This window comes from Rattus norvegicus, chromosome 6, assembly GCF_036323735.1.
Source record: "Rattus norvegicus strain BN/NHsdMcwi chromosome 6, GRCr8, whole genome shotgun sequence".
Taxonomy (NCBI): Eukaryota; Metazoa; Chordata; class Mammalia; order Rodentia; family Muridae; genus Rattus; species Rattus norvegicus.
In genome coordinates this window covers 41,799,149-41,820,176 of record NC_086024.1, presented here as the reverse complement: position 1 = coordinate 41,820,176, position 21,028 = coordinate 41,799,149, and the positions used below count along the sequence as shown (strand labels likewise).

The 21,028-nt window shown below is 41.5% G+C and overlaps 1 protein-coding gene across 11 annotated transcripts in view; it reads right to left on the bottom strand.

The window, feature by feature from the left end:
• The window catches only part of Nbas (NBAS subunit of NRZ tethering complex), a 304,643-nt gene that overhangs the window by 261,719 nt on the left and 21,896 nt on the right, over window positions 1–21,028 (bottom strand). For all 11 annotated transcript variants that reach the window (XM_063262517.1, XM_063262512.1, XM_063262514.1 and 8 more), the window contains exons 9-10: window positions 20,535–20,633; window positions 710–848 (exon numbers count right to left, since the gene is read on the bottom strand). In XM_063262517.1, coding sequence (XP_063118587.1) covers window positions 710–848; window positions 20,535–20,633 — 238 coding nt within the window. The remainder of the gene's footprint in view (window positions 1–709; window positions 849–20,534; window positions 20,634–21,028) is intronic.

The window sequence follows — 21,028 nt, the reverse complement described above, 5'->3', positions numbered from 1 at the left end:
AAAAGTCCAGACATGAAAAAGAGTGGATACAGAGGCAGATGAACAGTTCATATAAACATGGAAACACGCATACCATGTTAGTTGGGAACGTGAGCTGGGAATTTCTGTGAACTGGGACTCAAAACCTTCACTGGCTGGCTATGCAGCCCAGACCAGAGTACTTTCTTCCCCCCACTTGCTAACTTGGGTTAATCAGAGCACCTACCATAGGGGCACTGAGGTAAGCTAGCTCAGAGTAAAAGCACTCAGAATAGTCACCAACAAAAAAACAGCTTGTTAAATGTTAATATCTAAATGAGAAAACACAAGTAATACAGCAATAGCTAGAGTAGATTGTTTTTGTTTCCATTTTGTATGTTATTTGTGTGTGTGCACAGCAGGGTATACGAGCCGGGTGTACAATGAGTTCTCACCTCCACCTCTGAGTGGGCTTGGGATGTGGGACTGCGGCTGCCAGTCTTTCAGGCAAGCGTGTACCTGCTGAACCGCCTTAGACCTAGGCTGCTTTTCTAATATCTGACAATACCATTACTAAACGGGAAGCTGAATTAAGTTCAATATACTATACAATATTTAATATGTAATAAAATACTAAAATTATAATACCATTGCTTTATGTCCCTTTTTGATACAAACTTTTCTGGTTACAAAGGGTTTCTTTGTTTAATACCAATTAGATAATAGTTGAGCGGATTGTAGTAATTCATACCTCGGTGACCCTGTCTCCACCATTAGTAACTTGCTTATAATACGGTGAGCCTGAGAGGACTCTCCATGCAGAAAGGCCACAGCTAGAAGCTTTAGAAATGCCCAGTTCAGCAGTTTCACATCCACCAACCAGTAAAAGCCTAAAAATGAAAAGAATTAATAAATTACAAGGATGAACAAGATAATAGGAAAACAAAGAATACAGAAACAACTGCCTTTACATAGAAAGCTAACATTGCTGTCATTACACCTAGATGATTCGTATTATAGAAAGAAAACCTAATGGTCTCTCTATTAGCATTTCACCTTCACTGGTAGAGAAGCAACGGGTAAATATGTAGGTACCTAAACTCACACAGAAATTTAGGAATTAAGAAAGCTGTCTTGCACCTACAGCCAAACAGTGGATGGAGTGGGATGGAGCTATTTCTATTTAAGAATAAGAGGAAGGACTGAGGGTCCTGAGGGGGACAGAAACTCCACAAAAGACCAACAGAGTCAACAAACCTGGATCCTTAGGGCTCTCAGAATCTGAACCACCAACCAAAGAACATACACGGGCTGAACCTAGGCCTCCCTGCACATATGTAGCAGATGTGCAGCTTGGTCTTCATGAGGGTCCTGAACAACTGACACGAGGGCTACCCCAAAAGATGTTGCCTGTATGTGGGCTATGTTCTTCCAGCTGGGCTGCCCTGTCATCAGTGGGAGAGGAAGCACCTAGCCTCATAGAGACTTGAAATGCCAGGGTAGGGGGGATGCCCAGGAAAGCCACCATCTGCTCAGTGGAGAAGGGAAGATGGGTAGGAAGGGGTAACCAGAAGGGGGCAGTGAGCAGAATATAAAGTGAACAATTGAAAAAATAAAATTAAAAAACAAAAAAAAAAAACAAAAAAGAAAGAAAGAAAACTGTCTTGAACTTGCACTTGTGGTTTGCACACACTGGCTTTAAAAGTTTGCCCTAAGAAGCATTAACAACAGTTGAACAGCTTCAACCAGATACGAACACAGAAATACCAACTCCATACCTGATGCAATGTGGCCCAGCTGCAACCTCAGAAAGGCATGGCGGCAGCTGGGTGTGCTCAGTGGGAAAGGACATACAGCAGTAGCTTCTCCGAGTAAGACGAGGTGAATAGCAGTGATTAATGGTTCGCTTCTGTCTGACATGCTCCATTAGCCATCTACAGGCCAGTTACTAAGAGGGCAAACAGCCCACTAAACACAGGACAGCAAAAGATGTTACTAGGCAGCTTCTGCAAAACTAAGCTGGTTAATCATGGAATCCAAGCAGCCATTTCCTGCAAGTTATATTAGGTTCTTCACATCTGGCAGGGTTCTACACAGGAACCTCACAATCACTTCTGCTTAAGGGGGGGGGGGGGGTAGGGGGAGGGCAGATCAAGGTACTTGACTGAGTTCGGGCCCCAGAAGCCAGGTAAAGGTAGGAGAAGAGAAGTGACTTCACAAAGTTGTCCCCTGACTTCCACACACTTGCCATGGCACATATATGCACTTGCACATGAACACACACACACACACACACACACACACACACACACACGAATAATAATTAGTAAGTAATAATTAAAAAACTAAAGGTAAATTTTGATACATTGACAGGAAAACATCCACTGTCAACAGGTTATTGTCAATGGCAACGGACAACAGAAATAATAGGAAAAAGAATATTTGTACCTCTTAATGATTAATAATAACAACAACAACAACAACAACAATAATAATAATAATAATAATAATAATAATAATAATAATAATAGAGTTTCATTGCCACCACCTAAGAGAGTGACAGACTTCCCAGCAGAGGTTCCCTGGACCTCTGCTCACATGGTGCTGTAGTCACACCATCTACCCCTGTTTCAAGTGACAGGACACTGTGTCAAATCCTTTTCATCACCACAAAGTTTCCATCTTGTTGAGAAGAGGATGCACTTTAATCACGTATACAGAACGTGAAACATTTAATTTTTTATTTTTAAGAATTTTTTTCTTTTTTAGAAAAAACAGAACCCCTTCTAAGGCTCCTTACACCTGACATATCAAAAGAGCAAATTATATAACCATATTAACCATACTTTGCCCCCCCCACCTTTGAGACACAGTCTTACTATAGAGCCAAGGCTGACCTCAAACTCACACTCCTCCTGCCTTGCCTCACAAACGCCGTGGTTACAGGTGTGTACCACCATGTACCACATGACATCACACGAAGACCACTCAGTATTTCACCTGAGACCAGTATAAGTCCAAGGACTGTCAAAAAGAACTACACTACTGAAAAAATGACAGCTGTCTTCCAGTCCTCCTCCACACCTTCCGTGCTAGGCAGCAGACAGAAGTAAAGTTGCCAATAACTCCCTCACGGAGAAATTGTCCTGGCTTTCCCAGGTGGGTCTAGGTAATCACAAGGACCTTAAAAGCTGAGTGTCAGGCTCAGAATGAAGCAATCTGGGAAGGACTCAACTGGACTAGGCCAGCTTTGAAGAGAGGCAGGGCAACTTGACTAGCCCACTAATGCTCATTTCAACCTCTGACCTCCTGAAGCTGAGATCAATGTATCTACGCCATCCAGTTCGTGGTGGTGTGTTAGAGCAGCCTTAGAAAATTAAAGCACAAGACTGAACCCCCAGTGAACGTGATTGTTGGGGGGAGGGCGGCAATGGGGGGAGGGTGGGGAGGGGAACACCCATAAAGAAGGGGAGGGGGGATTAGGGGGATGTTTGCCCGGAAACCGGGAAAGGGAACAACATTCGAAATGTAAATAAGAAATACTCAAGTTAATAAAAAAATAAATAAATAAAATGTTAAAAAGAGAAAATTAAAGCACGCCATGTTTCATCTCCAATCCTAAAATGCAGACAGCTTATCAGACCCCGATTCCAGTGCTTCTCATCCAGCAAGGGCTTCCTACTGTGTTTCTTAACTGAGCCTGCAACAACTGGAGGAAAAGGGGAGGGGAGAGATCTAAGAACTTCAAAACCGAATAAAAATCTTCCAGTGTCTCAGCGGAGGGCTTACCCCAACTCAATCCCCACTAAGCAGCTCACTGGGAGAAGCACAGCTTCAGCTCTCAGTCCTTCCTCCCGCTGCTTTTCCAGGTGGGGCTAACTAGTTCACAGCGGAAATGGAGAGCAAACTGTTGGAGAGATGGCTCGAAGCAACATATTTGGACTATTCTACTCCAGGCAGCTCCTCAGAGCTAACAGACAATTGAGTGTATTCACCCAGGCCAAAGAGAGACTGCTCTCCAGTCACAATAGCAGCACAAGCACCTGCCCAGACTCACTCAGTGCAAATGACTGCATGCAATAACTATTTCCCCAATATTTATAGATAAAGGTTTCATTATATCTCTAAATCTAACAACCAATTTGGAAAAAATATAGATTAAAAAATACTTTAAATGATAACACAAAGATATAATCAACAAAATCTAGATATTGGAGATACAGAAAAAAATGGACAGATTTCTTCAAGACACATGCAAAAATCAATCACACACACACACACACACACACACACACACACACACACACACACACTGGTCCCATAAGAAAGCAGGCTGAACAAGTCGTGGAAAGTAAGCCAGTAAGCAGCATCACCCCTCCACTGCATCACTGCATCTGCATCAGCTCCTGCCTCCAGGTTCCTGCCCTGCTTGAGTTCCTGTCCTGACTTCCTACTATAATGAGCAGCAATGCAGAAGTATAAACTGAATAAACCCTTTCCTCCCAACTTCCTTTTAGTCGTGGTGTTTTGTTGTAACAATAGAAACCTTAACTAAGACACCTCCTCAAAAGTTTGGGGACATAACAATTCTTATGAACTGGTGAGATTATATTTACAGTTCAAATGTTTAGGGATGGTAAGAATGTTTAAGGACATGAATCTATCACCATTATTAGTGTGGCTGCATTTACAATGTACAGTGTGAAATATTTTTTAAATATAATGAAAAGTCACAAACTAAAATCATGAAAGCTAGGCTGGCTCAGAGCACTGGCTATCTTTCTGAGGATGCTGGTTCGATTCCCAGTGTCCACATGAAGTTCACAACTCCAGTCCAAAAGGATCCAAAACCCTCTTCTAGACTCCATTGGCACAGTATACACATGGCACATAGGCACAGATGCAGGTAAGACACACACATACATAAAATAAAATTTTTAAAATTTAAATAAAATCATAAAAGCTACTTCTTAAAGGGTTAAATATAGGAATGAGGCAGGAAGTTAATAGTTAAGTTTGAGCATTCTCAACCTTACCACTAAAATAGCTGCTAGATTTTTATAGAAATTAAGTCTACAAACAGGAAATATGGTAGAAAATAATTTATAGTAATAATGTTAATTTTCTGTTTCATTAAATTCCTTCATGAAGAATACTCAGATGCAGGGCGTGGGCAGAAGGTACTGGGCTAAGGGTTTAAGTTCAAAGTCACATTTAATACTATCAAATAAAGAACAACTATATTATCATATAAAGATATTTATATAACCTTTAATTATATAAAGATATATGGTTAAAGTTTTAATTATAAATAAAACTCTCTAAATCACATGATTCACAATGCTGATTTTTTTCCTTTGCCTTGTTTTAAGTAGATTTATTTTTAGGTTTTTTTGTTGTTGTTGTTGTTGTTGGTGGTGGTGGTGGTGGTGGTGGTGGTGGTGGTGGTGGTGGTGGTATTTTCACTGCTTGAGAATTTCATGCACAACTACAACATGTTTTAAACAATTCTATCCTCACTCTTCTCCAACTCCTCCCATACCTCATCACTTTTCCCTCCCAAATTCATGTACTTTTTTATTTAGTCAACTGAGTAAGTGTAATACTGTGTGAGCTTGGGTTAAGGCCACCCACTAGAAAGTGGACAGCCTATCATGGCCCACTTTCAAATTAATCTGACTCTCCATCCCCCAGCAGTCATCAATAGCCAACAGCTCTTCAGCTATGGGTAGGACTCTATGAACCCTTCCTTCCTCCGTCCTGGAATTGTAGCTGATTTAGTCTTGTACATACAGTCACGGCTGCTGTGAGAAACACATCTAACACTGTTCACTGGGTCAAGAAAACATGCTGCGGTCATAAGCGCTAGGGGAAAAATCTACTATTATTCAGCTAAATGGACAGGTTATTAAACGGATCCTAACTTTATCTTTACACCCATACATTAGTACAGCTCTCGATCTTCATTAGTGAAGTTAATAATTAAGACACAGAATCACGGGATCCCGGCCTGCAGCAGCTCTCTGCTCCCAGACCCGGTGAGAGAGAGACCCAACCGCCTGGTCAGGTGGGCACTCCTGAGGCTGCAGAGCGGAAGAGACCACCAACACTGTTCACCCCTGCCCACATCCCTGGCCCAAGAGGAAACTGTATAAGGCCTCTGGGCTCCCGTGGGGGAGGGCCCAGGAGCGGCAGGACCCCTGCCAGAGACACCGCCGGACCCTGAAGGAAACAGACCGGATAAACAGTTCTCTGCACCCAAATCCCGTGGGAGGGAGAGCTAAACCTTCAGAGAGGCAGACAAGCCTGGGAAACCAGAAGAGACTGCTCCCTGCACACACATCTCGGACGCCAGAGGAAAAAGCCAAAGACCATCTGGAACCCTGGTGCACTGAAGCTCCCGGAAGGGGCGGCACAGGTCTTCCTGGTTGCTGCCGCTGCAGAGAGCCCCTGGGCAGCACCCCACGAGCGAACCTGAGCCTCGGGACCACAGGAAGGCTGCCTGGTGAGCTCAAGACACGAGCCCACGGGAACGGCTGAAGACCTGTGGAGAGGAGGGACTGCACGCCCGAAAGCAGAGCACTCTGTCCCCATAGCTGACTGAGGGAGAGGAGAACAGGTCTGCAGCACTCCTGACACACAGGCTTGTAGGACAGTCTAGCCACTGTCAGAAATAGCAGAACAAAGTAACACTGGAGATGGTCTGATGGCGAGAGGCAGGCGCAGGAACCCAAGCAACAGAAACCAAGACTACATGCCATCATCGGAGCCCAATTCTCCCACCAAAACAGACATGGAATATCCAGGCACACCAGAAAAGCAAGATCTAGTTTCAAAATCATATTTGATCATGATGCTGGAGGACTTCAGGAAAGACATGAACACACTTAGGGAAGCACAGGAAAACATTAATAAACAAGTAAAAGCCTACAGAGAGGAATCGCAAAAATCCCTGAAAGAATTCCAGGAAAACACAATCAAACAGTTGAAGGAATTAAAAATGGAAATAGAGGCAATCGAGAAAGAACACATGGAAACAACCCTGGATATAGAAAACCAAGAGAGGAGACGGGGAGCTGTGGATACAAACTTCACCAACAGAATACAAGAGATGGAAGAGAGAATCTCAGGAGCAGAAGATTCCATAGAAATCATTGACTCAACTGTCAAAGATAATGTAAAGTGGAGGAGGCTACTGGTCCAAAACATACAGGAAATCCAGGACTCAATGAGAAGATCAAACCTAGGGATGATAGGTATAGAGGAGAGTGAAGACTCCCAGCTCAAAGGACCAGTAAATATCTTCAACAAAATCATAGAAGAAAACTTCCCTAACCTAAAAAAAAGAGATACCCATAGACATACAAGAAGCCTACAGAACTCCAAATAGATTGGACCAGAAAAGAAACACCTCCCGTCACATAATTGTCAAAACACCAAACGCACAAAATAAAGAAAGAATATTAAAAGCAGTAAGGGAAAAAGGTCAAGTAACATATAAAGGCAGACCTATCAGAATCACACCAGACTTCTCGCCAGAAACTATGAAGGCCAGAAGATCCTGGACTGATGTTATACAGACCCTAAGAGAACACAAATGCCAGCCCAGGTTACTGTATCCAGCAAAACTCTCAATTAACATTGATGGAGAAACCAAGATATTCCATGACAAAACCAAATTTACACAATATCTTTCTACAAATCCAGCACTACAAAGGATAATAAATGGTAAAGCCCAACATAAGGAGGCAAGCTATACCCTAGAAGAAGCAAGAAACTAATCGTCTTGGCAACAAAACAAAGAGATTAACAAACTGGATACGCAACGAGGACCCTGCATTCTGCTGCCTACAGGAAACACACCTCAGAGACAAAGACAGACACTACCTCAGAGTGAAAGGCTGGAAAACAACTTTCCAAGCAAATGGTCAGAAGAAGCAAGCTGGAGTAGCCATTCTAATATCAAATAAAATCAATTTCCAACTAAAAGTCATCAAAAAAGATAAGGAAGGACACTTCATATTCATCAAAGGAAAAATCAACCAAGATGAACTCTCAATCCTAAATATCTATGCCCCAAATACAAGGGCACCTACATACGTAAAAGAAACCTTACTAAAGCTCAAAACACACATTGCACCTCACACAATAATAGTGGGAGATTTCAACACCCCACTCTCATCAATGGACAGATCATGGAAACAGAAATTAAACAGTGATGTCGACAGACTAAGAGAAGTCGTGAGCCAAATGGACTTAACGGATATTTATAGAACATTCTATCCTAAAGCAAAAGGATATACCTTCTTCTCAGCTCCTCATGGTACTTTCTCCAAAATTGACCATATAATTGGTCAAAAAACGGGCCTCAACAGGTACAGAAAGATAGAAATAATCCCATGCGTGCTATCGGACCACCACGGCCTAAAACTGGTCTTCAATAACAATAAGGGAAGAATGCCCACATATACGTGGAAATTGAACAGTGCTCTACTCAATGATAACCTGGTCAAGGAAGAAATAAAGAAAGAAATTAAAAACTTTTTAGAATTTAATGAAAATGAAGGTACAACATACCCAAACTCATGGGACACAATGAAAGCTGTGCTAAGAGGAAAACTCATAGCGCTGAGTGCCTGCAGAAAGAAACAGGAAAGAGCATATGTCAGCAGCTTGACAGCACACCTAAAAGCTCTAGAACAAAAAGAAGCAAATACACCCAGGAGGAGTAGAAGGCAGGAAATAATCAAACTCAGAGCTGAAATCAACCAAGTAGAAACAAAAAGGACCATAGAAAGAATCAACAGAACCAAAAGTTGGTTCTTTGAGAAAATCAACAAGATAGATAAACCCTTAGCCAGACTAACGAGAGGACACAGAGAGTGCGTCCAAATTAACAAAATCAGAAATGAAAAGGGAGACATAACTACAGATTCAGAGGAAATTCAAAAAATCATCAGATCTTACTATAAAAACCTATATTCAACAAAATTTGAAAATCTTCAGGAAATGGACAATTTCCTAGACAGATACCAGGTATCGAAGTTAAATCAGGAACAGATAAACCAGTTAAACAACCCCATAACTCCTAAGGAAATAGAAGCAGTCATTAAAGGTCTCCCAACCAAAAAGAGCCCAGGTCCAGACGGGTTTAGTGCAGAATTCTATCAAACCTTCATAGAAGACCTCATACCAATATTATCCAAACTATTCCACAAAATTGAAACAGATGGAGCCCTACCGAATTCCTTCTACGAAGCCACAATTACTCTTATACCTAAACCACACAAAGACACAACAAAGAAAGAGAACTTCAGACCAATTTCCCTTATGAATATCGACGCAAAAATACTCAATAAAATTCTGGCAAACCGAATTCAAGAGCACATCAAAACAATCATCCACCATGATCAAGTAGGCTTCATCCCAGGCATGCAGGGATGGTTTAATATACGGAAAACCATCAACGTGATCCATTATATAAACAAACTGAAAGAACAGAACCACATGATCATTTCATTAGACGCTGAGAAAGCATTTGACAAAATTCAACACCCCTTCATGATAAAAGTCCTGGAAAGAATAGGAATTCAAGGCCCATACCTAAACATAGTAAAAGCCATATACAGCAAACCAGTTGCTAACATTAAACTAAATGGAGAGAAACTTGAAGCAATCCCACTAAAATCAGGGACTAGACAAGGCTGCCCACTCTCTCCCTACTTATTCAATATAGTTCTTGAAGTTCTAGCCAGAGCAATCAGACAACAAAAGGAGGTCAAGGGGATACAGATCGGAAAAGAAGAAGTCAAAATATCACTATTTGCAGATGATATGATAGTATATTTAAGTGATCCCAAAAGTTCCACCAGAGAACTACTAAAGCTGATAAACAACTTCAGCAAAGTGGCTGGGTATAAAATTAACTCAAATAAATCAGTTGCCTTCCTCTATACAAAAGAGAAACAAGCCGAGAAAGAAATTAGGGAAACGACACCCTTCATAATAGACCCAAATAATATAAAGTACCTCGGTGTGACTTTAACCAAGCAAGTAAAAGATCTGTACAATAAGAACTTCAAGACACTGAGGAAAGAAATTGAAGAAGACCTCAGAAGATGGAAAGATCTCCCATGCTCATGGATTGGCAGGATTAATATAGTAAAAATGGCCATTTTACCAAAAGCAATCTACAGATTCAATGCAATCCCCATCAAAATACCAATCCAATTCTTCAAAGAGTTAGACAGAACAATTTGCAAATTCATCTGGAATAACAAAAAACCCAGGATAGCTAAAGCTATCCTCAACAATAAAAGGACTTCAGGGGGAATCACTATCCCTGAACTCAAGCAGTATTACAGAGCAATAGAGATAAAAACTGCATGGTATTGGTACAGGGACAGACAGATAGACCAATGGAATAGAATTGAAGACCCAGAAATGAACCCACACACCTATGGTCACTTGATTTTTGACAAAGGAGCCAAAACCATCCAATGGAAAAAAGATAGCATTTTCAGCAAATGGTGCTGGTTCAACTGGAGGGCAACATGTAGAAGAATGCAGATCGATCCATGCTTATCACCCTGTACAAAGCTTAAGTCCAAGTGGATCAAGGACCTCCACATCAAACCAGACACACTCAAACTAATAGAAGAAAAACTAGGGAAACATCTGGAACACATGGGCACTGGAAAAAATTTCCTGAACAAAACACCAATGGCTTATGCCCTAAGATCAAGAATCGACAAATGGGATCTCATAAAACTGCAAAGCTTCTGTAAGGCAAAGGACACTGTGGTTAGGACAAAACGGCAACCAACAGATTGGGAAAAGATCTTTACCAATCCTACAACAGATAGAGGCCTTATATCCAAAATATACAAAGAACTCAAGAAGTTAGACCGCAGGGAAACAAATAACCCTATTAAAAAATGGGGTTCAGAGCTAAACAAAGAATTCACAGCTGAGGAATGCCGAATGGCTGAGAAACACCTAAAGAAATGTTCAACATCTTTAGTCATAAGGGAAATGCAAATCAAAACAACCCTGAGATTTCACCTCACACCAGTGCGATTGGCTAAGATCAAAAACTCAGGTGACAGCAGATGCTGGCGAGGATGTGGAGAAAGAGGAACACTCCTCCATTGTTGGTGGGATTGCAGACTGGTAAAACCATTCTGGAAATCAGTCTGGAGGTTCCTCAGAAAATTGGACATTGAACTGCCTGAGGATCCAGCTATACCTCTCTTGGGCATATACCCAAAAGATGCCTCAACATATAAAAGAGACACGTGCTCCACTATGTTCATCGCAGCCTTATTTATAATAGCCAGAAGCTGGAAAGAACCCAGATGCCCTTCAACAGAGGAATGGATACAGAAAATGTGGTACATCTACACAATGGAATATTACTCAGCTATCAAAAACAACGACTTTATGAAATTCGTAGGCAAATGGTTGGAACTGGAAAATATCATCCTGAGTGAGGTAACCCAATCACAGAAAGACATACATGGTATGCACTCATTGATAAGTGGCTATTAGCCCAAATGCTTGAATTACCCTAGATCCCTAGAACAAACGAAACTCAAGACGGATGATCAAAATGTGAATGCTTTACTCCTTCTTTAAATGAGGAAAAAGAATACCCTTGGCAGGGAAGGGAGAGGCAAAGATTAAAACAGAGACTGAAGGAACACCCATTCAGAGCCTGCCCCACATGTGGCCCATACATATACAGCCACCCAATTAGACAAGATGGATGAAGCAAAGAAGTGCAGACCGACAGGAGCCGGATGTAGATCGCTCCTGAGAGACACAGCCAGAATACAGCAAATACAGATGCGAATGCCAGCAGCAAACCACTGAACTGAGAATAGGACCCCCGTTGAAGGAATCAGAGAAAGAACTGGAAGAGCTTGAAGGGGCTCGAGACCCCAAAAGTACAACAATGTCAAGCAACCAGAGCTTCCAGGGACTAAGCCACTACCTAAAGACTATACATGGACTGACCCTGGACTCTGACCTCATAGGTAGCAATGAATATCCTAGTAAGAGCACCAGTGGAAGGGGAAGCCCTGGGTCCTGCTAAGACTGAACCCCCAGTGAACTAGACTATGGGGGGAGGGCGGCAATGGGGGGAGGGTTGGGAGGGGAACACCCATAAGGAAGGGGAGGGGGGAGGGGGATGTTTGCCCGGAAACTGGGAAAGGGAATAACACTCGAAATGTATATAAGAAATACTCAAGTTAATAAAAAAAAAAAAAAAAAGACACAGAATCACAACTGGTCAAAGTACAGAACATAAGAGACTCTAGAGTGTCCGGTCTTAAGCGGACATCTGTATCACACTCCCTCTCCCCAGGGCTCAGAGATCATCAAAGGAAGCAGAAAGATGAAAGGAAGACATCACTTCATCGTAGTGAAGGATGCTACGAAACAGTGATCTCCAGACATGGCAAGGCCATGCGGTTTCCTTTACAAAACCAAAAGGGAGAAAAGACATTCCATCTTAATAATGCTCACTGTGAACTTCTGTGGGAATTAGCAGGAACTATCATGGTCTGGGGAGTTGGTGCATAAAGCTGAAACACCTTTGCAGAAAAGTGTGTGCTCTGTAGACGTGTCTTTCTCATGAATAGTGCACACAAAGTATTCAGTAAGCAATTGAAGGACTATCAGACAAAGCCATTTCTAACTCTCTTGACACTGATGAGTACCTGAACTCTCCCACTTTATAGTTAATGAATATAATGTGCATGGCCTACTTGGCAGGCTCCCATTCCTGTCTGTACATTGCCTATGTCCACAGTTTTGATGCATACTCCTACATAGAAATGAGCGTGGACCAATCCACTGTAGATGATATTATTAGGAACCACCAGGAACCACTGACTACTGCAGCAACCTTAGAGCTTGGTACAAAACAGCAGGCATCACAGGGACATGAAATGCATGGAGGAAGACCTCAGCAAGGGCTTCCCAAGGAAGCAGCCTCTGAAAGGCTCCCAGACACGCAAACCAAGGGAGCATGCTGCACAAGAGCACAGCTGAGGCTGTCACCGCTGTAGCAACCGTAAGAAATGCAGTGAGTACCTGCAGCCTCTAAAGAGCAAGCAAGAAGCAGGAGAGGAAGTGCAGGTGGCTGTTACCGTCACAAATACTTAATCACGCTCGGTCCTTAGCACTTAGCACAAGTCACTGTGACGTGCAACTGTTGAAATCGAGTCATGACTCCAGCACTTGGCGGGCTGAATGCTTCATCTTTGATTCTTTACAGCCCTGACCCAGAGAGTTTCCCTCAAGAAACACCTATGTAGGGAGTACGTAAGGAACTGTAGCTGCACAAAGAGAACAGTCTTTGTCCTTGGCTTAACCTCTAAGCTTCAGCTCTCCTACCTGAAAAATGAGTTTAGCCAATGGCAGATGAAAACTGTTCCAGCTGGAACACTGGCACTGTAAAAGGCAAAGCAGGAACATGGGTGCCAGAAAATAAGAGCAGCCTGCTGCGTTAACTCGAGCAGGAATAAAGCAAGTGAGGCAGTCACCGCTGCCTGCCTGAGGAAAGGACAGACAGGCAGTACAAGGCCCTCAGCACTTACCTTATGTAATGCTGATGAAACTGAGTCACACTGAAAATGCATTTCAAGAACTAAAATGGTTCATTAAGTGTCTTAAATAAAGTAGTTGTTGGGAGAATCTGCCATCTAGTGGTATGAAATCCCTTCCAGTTTACAAAACAAAGAGGGTTGGAAGTAATAACCCACCTGGAATGACCCAATCAGCATTCAGACAGCAGCTCCTCAGCGTTCCGTTACTTCAAAGTAGTCCCAATTCCCTAGAGACTGTGTCCTCTTCCATCTCCAGAGCCTCCCAGGACAGCTATGGCCCCACTTCGTGTGTGTGGAAGATAGTCTCGACCTAACCATCCTCAGCAACACAGTTCACCGCAGCTGCCAACCACTCACTGAGAGGCAACCTGATGGCCCAGCTATCATTCTCTGTAAATGTCGCAAGTTTGGCTTAAGAGAAAGTTCTCTTCCAGAACAGTTTCTTTCAATCCTCCAAATACTTGAAATCTCCCTCTGCGCAGTTATGACTTGAATTATTCCCACTGACTGTATGAACCACGAGTGTTAAATTGTCCAAATGAAGGCTAGAGAGGGCCTCTTGTTCTTTCTCATTTATTCAATTATTTATACAATAGTGCTATGGCTTGGGTGTGGTTTGCATGTAACCTCAAGGCTCTGGCTCCATGTGTTGAAGTTTGATCCCCATTGTAAAGTACTAAGAGTATACAAAATTAACCCAACTGCAGCGCTAAGAGATGGAAGCCTTTATAAGTACTAGGGAAAACAAATAGGAGGAACCCCCATGATTAAACTCAGTGGTGGAGAGACTAGATGGGGGCTGGGACCTCTCTTCCCCCTTGCTCTCTCCCTCCATCACCCCCTCTCTTTCCATGTGATTATCTGAAAAGCCACAGGATTCTCTGCCAGCATGAAGGCTACCCTCCAGATAATGCCACAGAACTGAGAACTTCAGAACTATAAGTCAGAATAAACTTGTCTTAACAAAAAAGGGAGAAAAAAAATAAAACCAAGCCTCTAATATCTCCTGATAGCAAGAACAAACAGACTAACAAAAACAGCTACTTTGAAGTGTGACATATACCATGACATAATAGATCTTGAAGAGTAATAGGTAGCAAATCACACTTAATAGCAGCTGCATCATGTTACCTATTTAATGAGATCACAAAGTTGTACTGAAACTGTTGGCCAGTGTCACCAAGAATTGTAAGCATGAGTATCTTTTCAAAAGGACACTTCCTCCCCTGCCAAAAGAGGAGGTATTTTCTCTGCCTTTCAAAATTGTTGAGAAATAATCTAAAGTGGCTAATACTAAACGGTAATTGTGTAATTATCAAAGACCTGATGGAAATTCAAAGCAGAATAAATTTTGCTTATAAATATTTACAATTGAATTAAGAACAAAGACTAAAAATACTATGCACTGTTAAAAGTAGTGTCATTTAAAATGTATACACATCTTGTATTAAGTCATATTAAACAACATTATTTGTGAGCATATGACCACCAAGATTGACTATACACTCCTGATGTTCAGGGAGCACTCCAGATCTCCTCTGGCAAGCATTCCACCCACCATGTAATAAATGTGCAGTGTCAAAGCTGGAGAAATGTGCACTGGTTTAAAGCACTTGCTGCTCATGCAGAGTACCTGGGTTCAAAACCCAGCATCCATAGAGTGGCTCACAACCATGTGTAACTCAAGTTCCACTCTCTTCTGACCTCTGGGGACACTGAGCACACACATGGTACACACACATACATTCATACAAAATATTCATATACATAAAATAAATATATCTTTAAAAACAATTTTAAATTCAGTAATTTTTCCTCTGAGAATGCAGTAGAGGTAAGGGGCTCAGCCAGGACCACAGTACAAACAAAAATAAAGCCAGCAGATCAAAGAAAAGAAAAGGAAGACAATGGTGGCAGACTACTAGAGGAAGCAGGGGGCAGGGCATAGTTTGAGAGTTTAAGGAGGGTAAAGTGCACGTCTGGGGCTGACAGATCCGGAGGGGAAATAACCAAGCATGTGCACAGAGCCGAATCCCAAGCTGCCCAATCAATTTCTGTTTCATGTTACACAATTCTCAATTTCTCTTCTTGAACAAGGCTTGCAGCACAAGACAACACAATGCATTGCATAAAAACCATGAGTTTGTGTATTATCAATTTATCCAAACTCTACTATGGCTGATTTATTGTGTACTTATAACATCCTTGTAGATAGTGAATGAATGAGAAGAATATCACATGCTTATATTCTAGAGAAACAGAAAAGTGATAAATATTTTATCTTCTTTCATTTAAAAAAAAGACCACCCAGTGAAAATATAAACTGCAAAGCAAATGTTTTCTCCTTCCCAGTGGGACATTTGCATCCACCCCTGCATGACAGCAACGCTCAACAAGAAACGTAAGTGTCAGCCATCTCCAAGCCGACGCTATCGAGTTCCATGACTGCAGAAGCAACGGGAGCGCCTCCTTTAGTTAAGAGTACACCTTTCTACCACTCATTAAATAGACCATTCCCGCTATGAAACATGCCGTGGGATGCTTAGATTCTCGCAGGCTGGGATTACAGGCATGTACTGGCATTCCTAGGCTGGTAATTAACAGAAATCTTTAACTAGCCAGAGAGTAGGTTTTAAAGGAACACGTGTCACATGTATTGCCTACAAAGCTCTATGTGATTCAACACTCAGCATTCTCCTTTTGACCTAAGATAACTAATATACTTGTCGACTGGCTCCTTCCAAAGCAGCCTCCCTCCCTGCTATTCCTAGACAACACAAGGACATTTCCAACTGAACAGCTAGCTATTCTGTCTGCAGGAACCCTAACAAAAAACAACCATCCTCACCTTCTTGCCTGTCTTTAACCTACATGATATTTTAAATGTGTGTGTGTGTGTGTGTGTGTGTGTGTGTGTGTGTGTGTGTGATGTGGAGGACAATTTGTAGAAGCTGTTTTTCTCCTTTTCAGTCCCTTAATCTCCTTAACTCAAGTCATCAAGTTTCATGACAAGCAGCTTTGCCTGCCCAGTCATCTCAACAGCTAGACTAGTAGACCAGTGATTCTCAACCTTCCTAATGCTTCCTAATGCTGTTACCCTTTAATAAAGTATCTCATGTTGTGGTAACACCCAACCATAAAATTGTTTGTTACTACTTCATAACCATAATTTTGATATTGTTATGACTTATAATGTAAATATCTGATATGTAGGATATCTGAAATGCTGAGTATCTGATATGAAACTACTGTGAAAGGGTCATTTGACCCCCAAAAGGGTGATGACCCACAGGTTGAGAACCACTGCGAGCTGTTATCTGCACTTTACTCTCCACTTCTGATCACTTTTTCACTAGCCCTTATCACTCCTCACATACATCATGCCATTATTTGTTGCCTGTAGACCGCTCTACAGTAAGTTCTACTTGGTCTAGCAGAGCTGCAGACAGGAGATACCAATGCTCACGGACTTAATAAGAATGGAAATGTACTAATGAAATGCTGAGAGCATTCTAGCTGCACCTGCACTAACAGGTGTATAACAGGAGTACTCACCCGTAAAACTATGGTATGAGCAGTAAAGGACAAAAGCAAAGCATTGCACAAACCTAGCAAGTGGGTGAGAAAAATAAATACCACTGTCCACAAAGAGGAGTCAATATATAACATGTAAAATTTGAAACAAAAAAAAAATAACAATGTAAGCATTTTACTTCAATCTTAAAAACAATGTATGCATGTAGAAAACAAGAATCTGGAGCACGGTATTATTTCAGGACTAGAAATTATATTCAAACATCATTCACAAATATAAAAGGTAAAAGAAATAAAAACTGTAAAGACAAGTGGCATCTTGAGAAGTATTCACCATGAATCTCATTCATACAGAATGAACATGCAGATTATACAGGTTATACTAAATGTGAGGACCAAAATACCTAATAAAAAACCCTATGATAAGCATTCCATAGTGAGTAAACAGGAGCAGCCAGTTAACATACAAAGAGCTGTCCAACATCATTAGTAGCCAAAGAAATACAAATTAGAACTACAATAAGATTTTTGCTTTTTCATTATTAAGTTTTTGCAATGTATAAGGAGGAACTGAAGACCACATACATGTACCCCTGAGCTGCACCTGTTCCATCCCTGAGATATTCTTTCACAATAGACATTCAATCTGATACTAATCCCACCACCAGGAGTACCAATTCCCAAGGCTATTTTGCAGCTCTCCACACACTGACTGTAAGGCTCTATTGCTGAAGACAACGCCTACACAATTCACTGATCATGGAGCTACTGCCCACCTAGAGCACTTCTCTCTTTGGAGTACGGTTTTTGGTACTGGAGGATTGTATTGTGCACACTAACAAATGAGAAAGGCAAACATCACCTACAAATCCTTCGCTCTGCCAATATGACCTACCTGCACAATACACTTGTATGATAGTGGCACACTCCTGTGAGAGAAGCCGACCAACATGGGATTGAACTTAAGGTTTATCCATCTCCAACACAGCCCAAGTGACCAAGAACCTGAGACTAGACAGCCCAGGGAGCTAGGGGGGATGCAATACTACTGTACTACTGAGAGAACATAGCAACACAGTGACTCCTAACGATATCCTGTGACCAGTGCCTTGCTCAGACACCATCAGAGAACTGTTCCTCCTGCTGCAGATGGGAACAGATACAGAGGGCCACAGCCAAACAAATGCAGAGACAGGAAGAGACCTTGAACAGTTAGCCCTAAATGTGATTCTTTCATCAAATTCCTCCATTTGAGGAAGCCTTTGGAAGAGGAGGCAAAAGTGTTAGAGTCAGAGGGGATGGAGGACACCAAGGAAACAAGGCCCTCCAAATTGACATAATCAATGAATGGAGAGACTCACAGAGACTGAGGCAGCATGCACAGGGCCTACATAGGTCTACACCAGATGGAGTCCTAGAGCTGAAAGGAGAAGAGGACACATGCCCACATTCCCAATCCAGACACAATCTTCAATTGATAACCACTTGCAAATGGAAAAATAATTTTCTCCAAAGGAGTCTTGCTATGAAAGTAAGCCATTCTTAAGGGTAGGTCCCATGAAAGCAGATGGTCACACAAAGCAAGTTCAATGACAACTTTAGAGGTTCTTAGTATCAGAATGTTGTCAGGGAATTATTTTTTAACCTTATAGAGCCTTTAGGTATATATTATAACTTCTAGTTTTGGATGTTTATGGGATTCCTGTGTGCATAAATGTGTGTGTGTGTGTGTGTGTGTGTGTGTGTGTGTGTGTGTGTGCATCTATATGTTTCTTCTGCGGGTTTTTTTTTGGGGGGCTCTTTTTCTTGCTTTCTTGTTTTGTCAGATTCCAATTTGTTTGCTGTTGTTTTATCATCATCATCATCATCACCATCATCATCATCATCATCATTATTTAGATGTCTGTTAGTTTTCTAAGGAAGAAACACAAAGAGAGGGAATGCTCATGGAAGGGGAAATGGGGAGAAACTGAGAGAAACAGAAAGGAGGGAGCTGGTATCACAACATATAGTATGAAAAAAATTGTATTTTGAATAAAAGGGAAGAAAGCATAGCAACAACCAAAAACTGTAGACGAATAGAAAAGGTCACATGTTGATGGTAAACTGATACCACTACCATGAAAAATGTTTGGCTTTATCTGATAAACTTGGAGATGTATGTTCCTAACAATTCACTCAGTCAGGTCCTGGTTCTGCATCCTACAGATACTTATGAACATTTGTGCCAGAGGAACGCATGATGATTAGTAGCACAATATGATTTTCACAACTTTTAAAACACCCTGAAAAAATCCAACTTTCATTTCTAGGAGATTGTGCTGCACACTATTGATAAAATGAAATATCCTACTAGTAGTTAAGAAATAAACGAACTAGAAGAGCAGTGTAAATCAAAAGGCAAGATTTAAACCTTCTGTGTGATTCCATTCATGTGAAACAAAATAGTAGAGCTGAATACGAAGAAGTGATCACACTGTAAAGGAGGAAAGGGAACTAGAGTCATGGTGAAAGGCAGAGTTTTCTCTGTGTGTGTGTGTGTGTGTGTGTGTGTGTGTGTGTGTATGTGTGTGTGTATGTGTGTGTATGTGTGTCCATGTGTATTCATGTGTGTGTCCCTCTGTATGTGTGCCTGTGTGTGTTCATGTGTGTATCTGTGTGTATATCTGTGTCTGTAATGTGAGTATCTGTGTGTGTCTGTGTGTGGCAGTGTGTATCTGTGTCTCCACATTTGTCTCTGTGTCTGTATGTCCATGACTATATGTATGCAAGGTCTTTTACCATATATAAATTTCTTCAAATTCTAAGCAAAGAGCTATAGACTTGTACATGAATGGCATACAAAACTTGTGCACATTCTTAGAGACTGAAGAACAACGGCACAGAGTGTAAGAGTCACCAGTAGACATACACCAAACTAAAAGTTCAGAACTCACGTTACACGCATCTGACTCAAAACCTGACACTCCTTCCACGTAAAGAACTAGACAGGTAACTTAGAAAACTTACAAAATACATGCAAATAGCAGAGAAGATCTGAAGAACAGAGAGAAGGTATTGAGAGGAGCTGCATAAATAACAAGCAATCAGCCTGACTCTGAAGGGGAAAGGTGATGTCTACTGAGGCCTTTTCCTTGAAAGGCACTGCACGCACAGTCCTTCAGCCCTCCCAGTAACACTGAGACAGGTACCATCTACAAATAAGAGAAAGGTCCAAAAGTCTGATAGAACACGACAAATTTCCCAAAGAAATTTCCAGTGTCTTGTCTCCTTCAAAGAAGTTTTCCAAGCCAGACCAGAGGCAGAAGGATCAGCGTGTGGATTACGAATATTAGACATAATTTTACACAGGAGGACAGAATGATGAAGGCAAGATTCCTATATGCACCCAATAGTCAAATACATAGGAAAACAATGACTGCTTACCTATGACCAGGGTGGTAAATAGCGGTATTTACTCCATGCGGATAATGATCAGCAAAGCTGAAACTGTGACTCTCTTGGTAGCTCTGATTTGTCCCAACACTAAGTTATACAAAGCACAACAGAACGAAGTACCATTAAACCACATGGACACCAGCAGATGCTGTAGCAGCTACACTTTAAAGACAGACAACATTAAACACTCTTGAGGACATTTTAAAAAAACAGGTGCATACAGTATGGCTATGACTGATATAATCATATTGTTTAAGAGTCTGTAGTTTCATATAAAAATAAACTACACCATCCTATGGCCCAACAATTCCAAAGGAAGGTAATGACCCAGGAGGAATAAGAATATTTAACCATAAAGACTAATGCCAGAATGGCCACAGTACAATCTGTGCTGTGATCCAATGTCACAAATGATCCAGTTTGCATACAAGTCTATCTATAAACAAATGAACAAACAAACCATTATCTATCTATGTATCGAT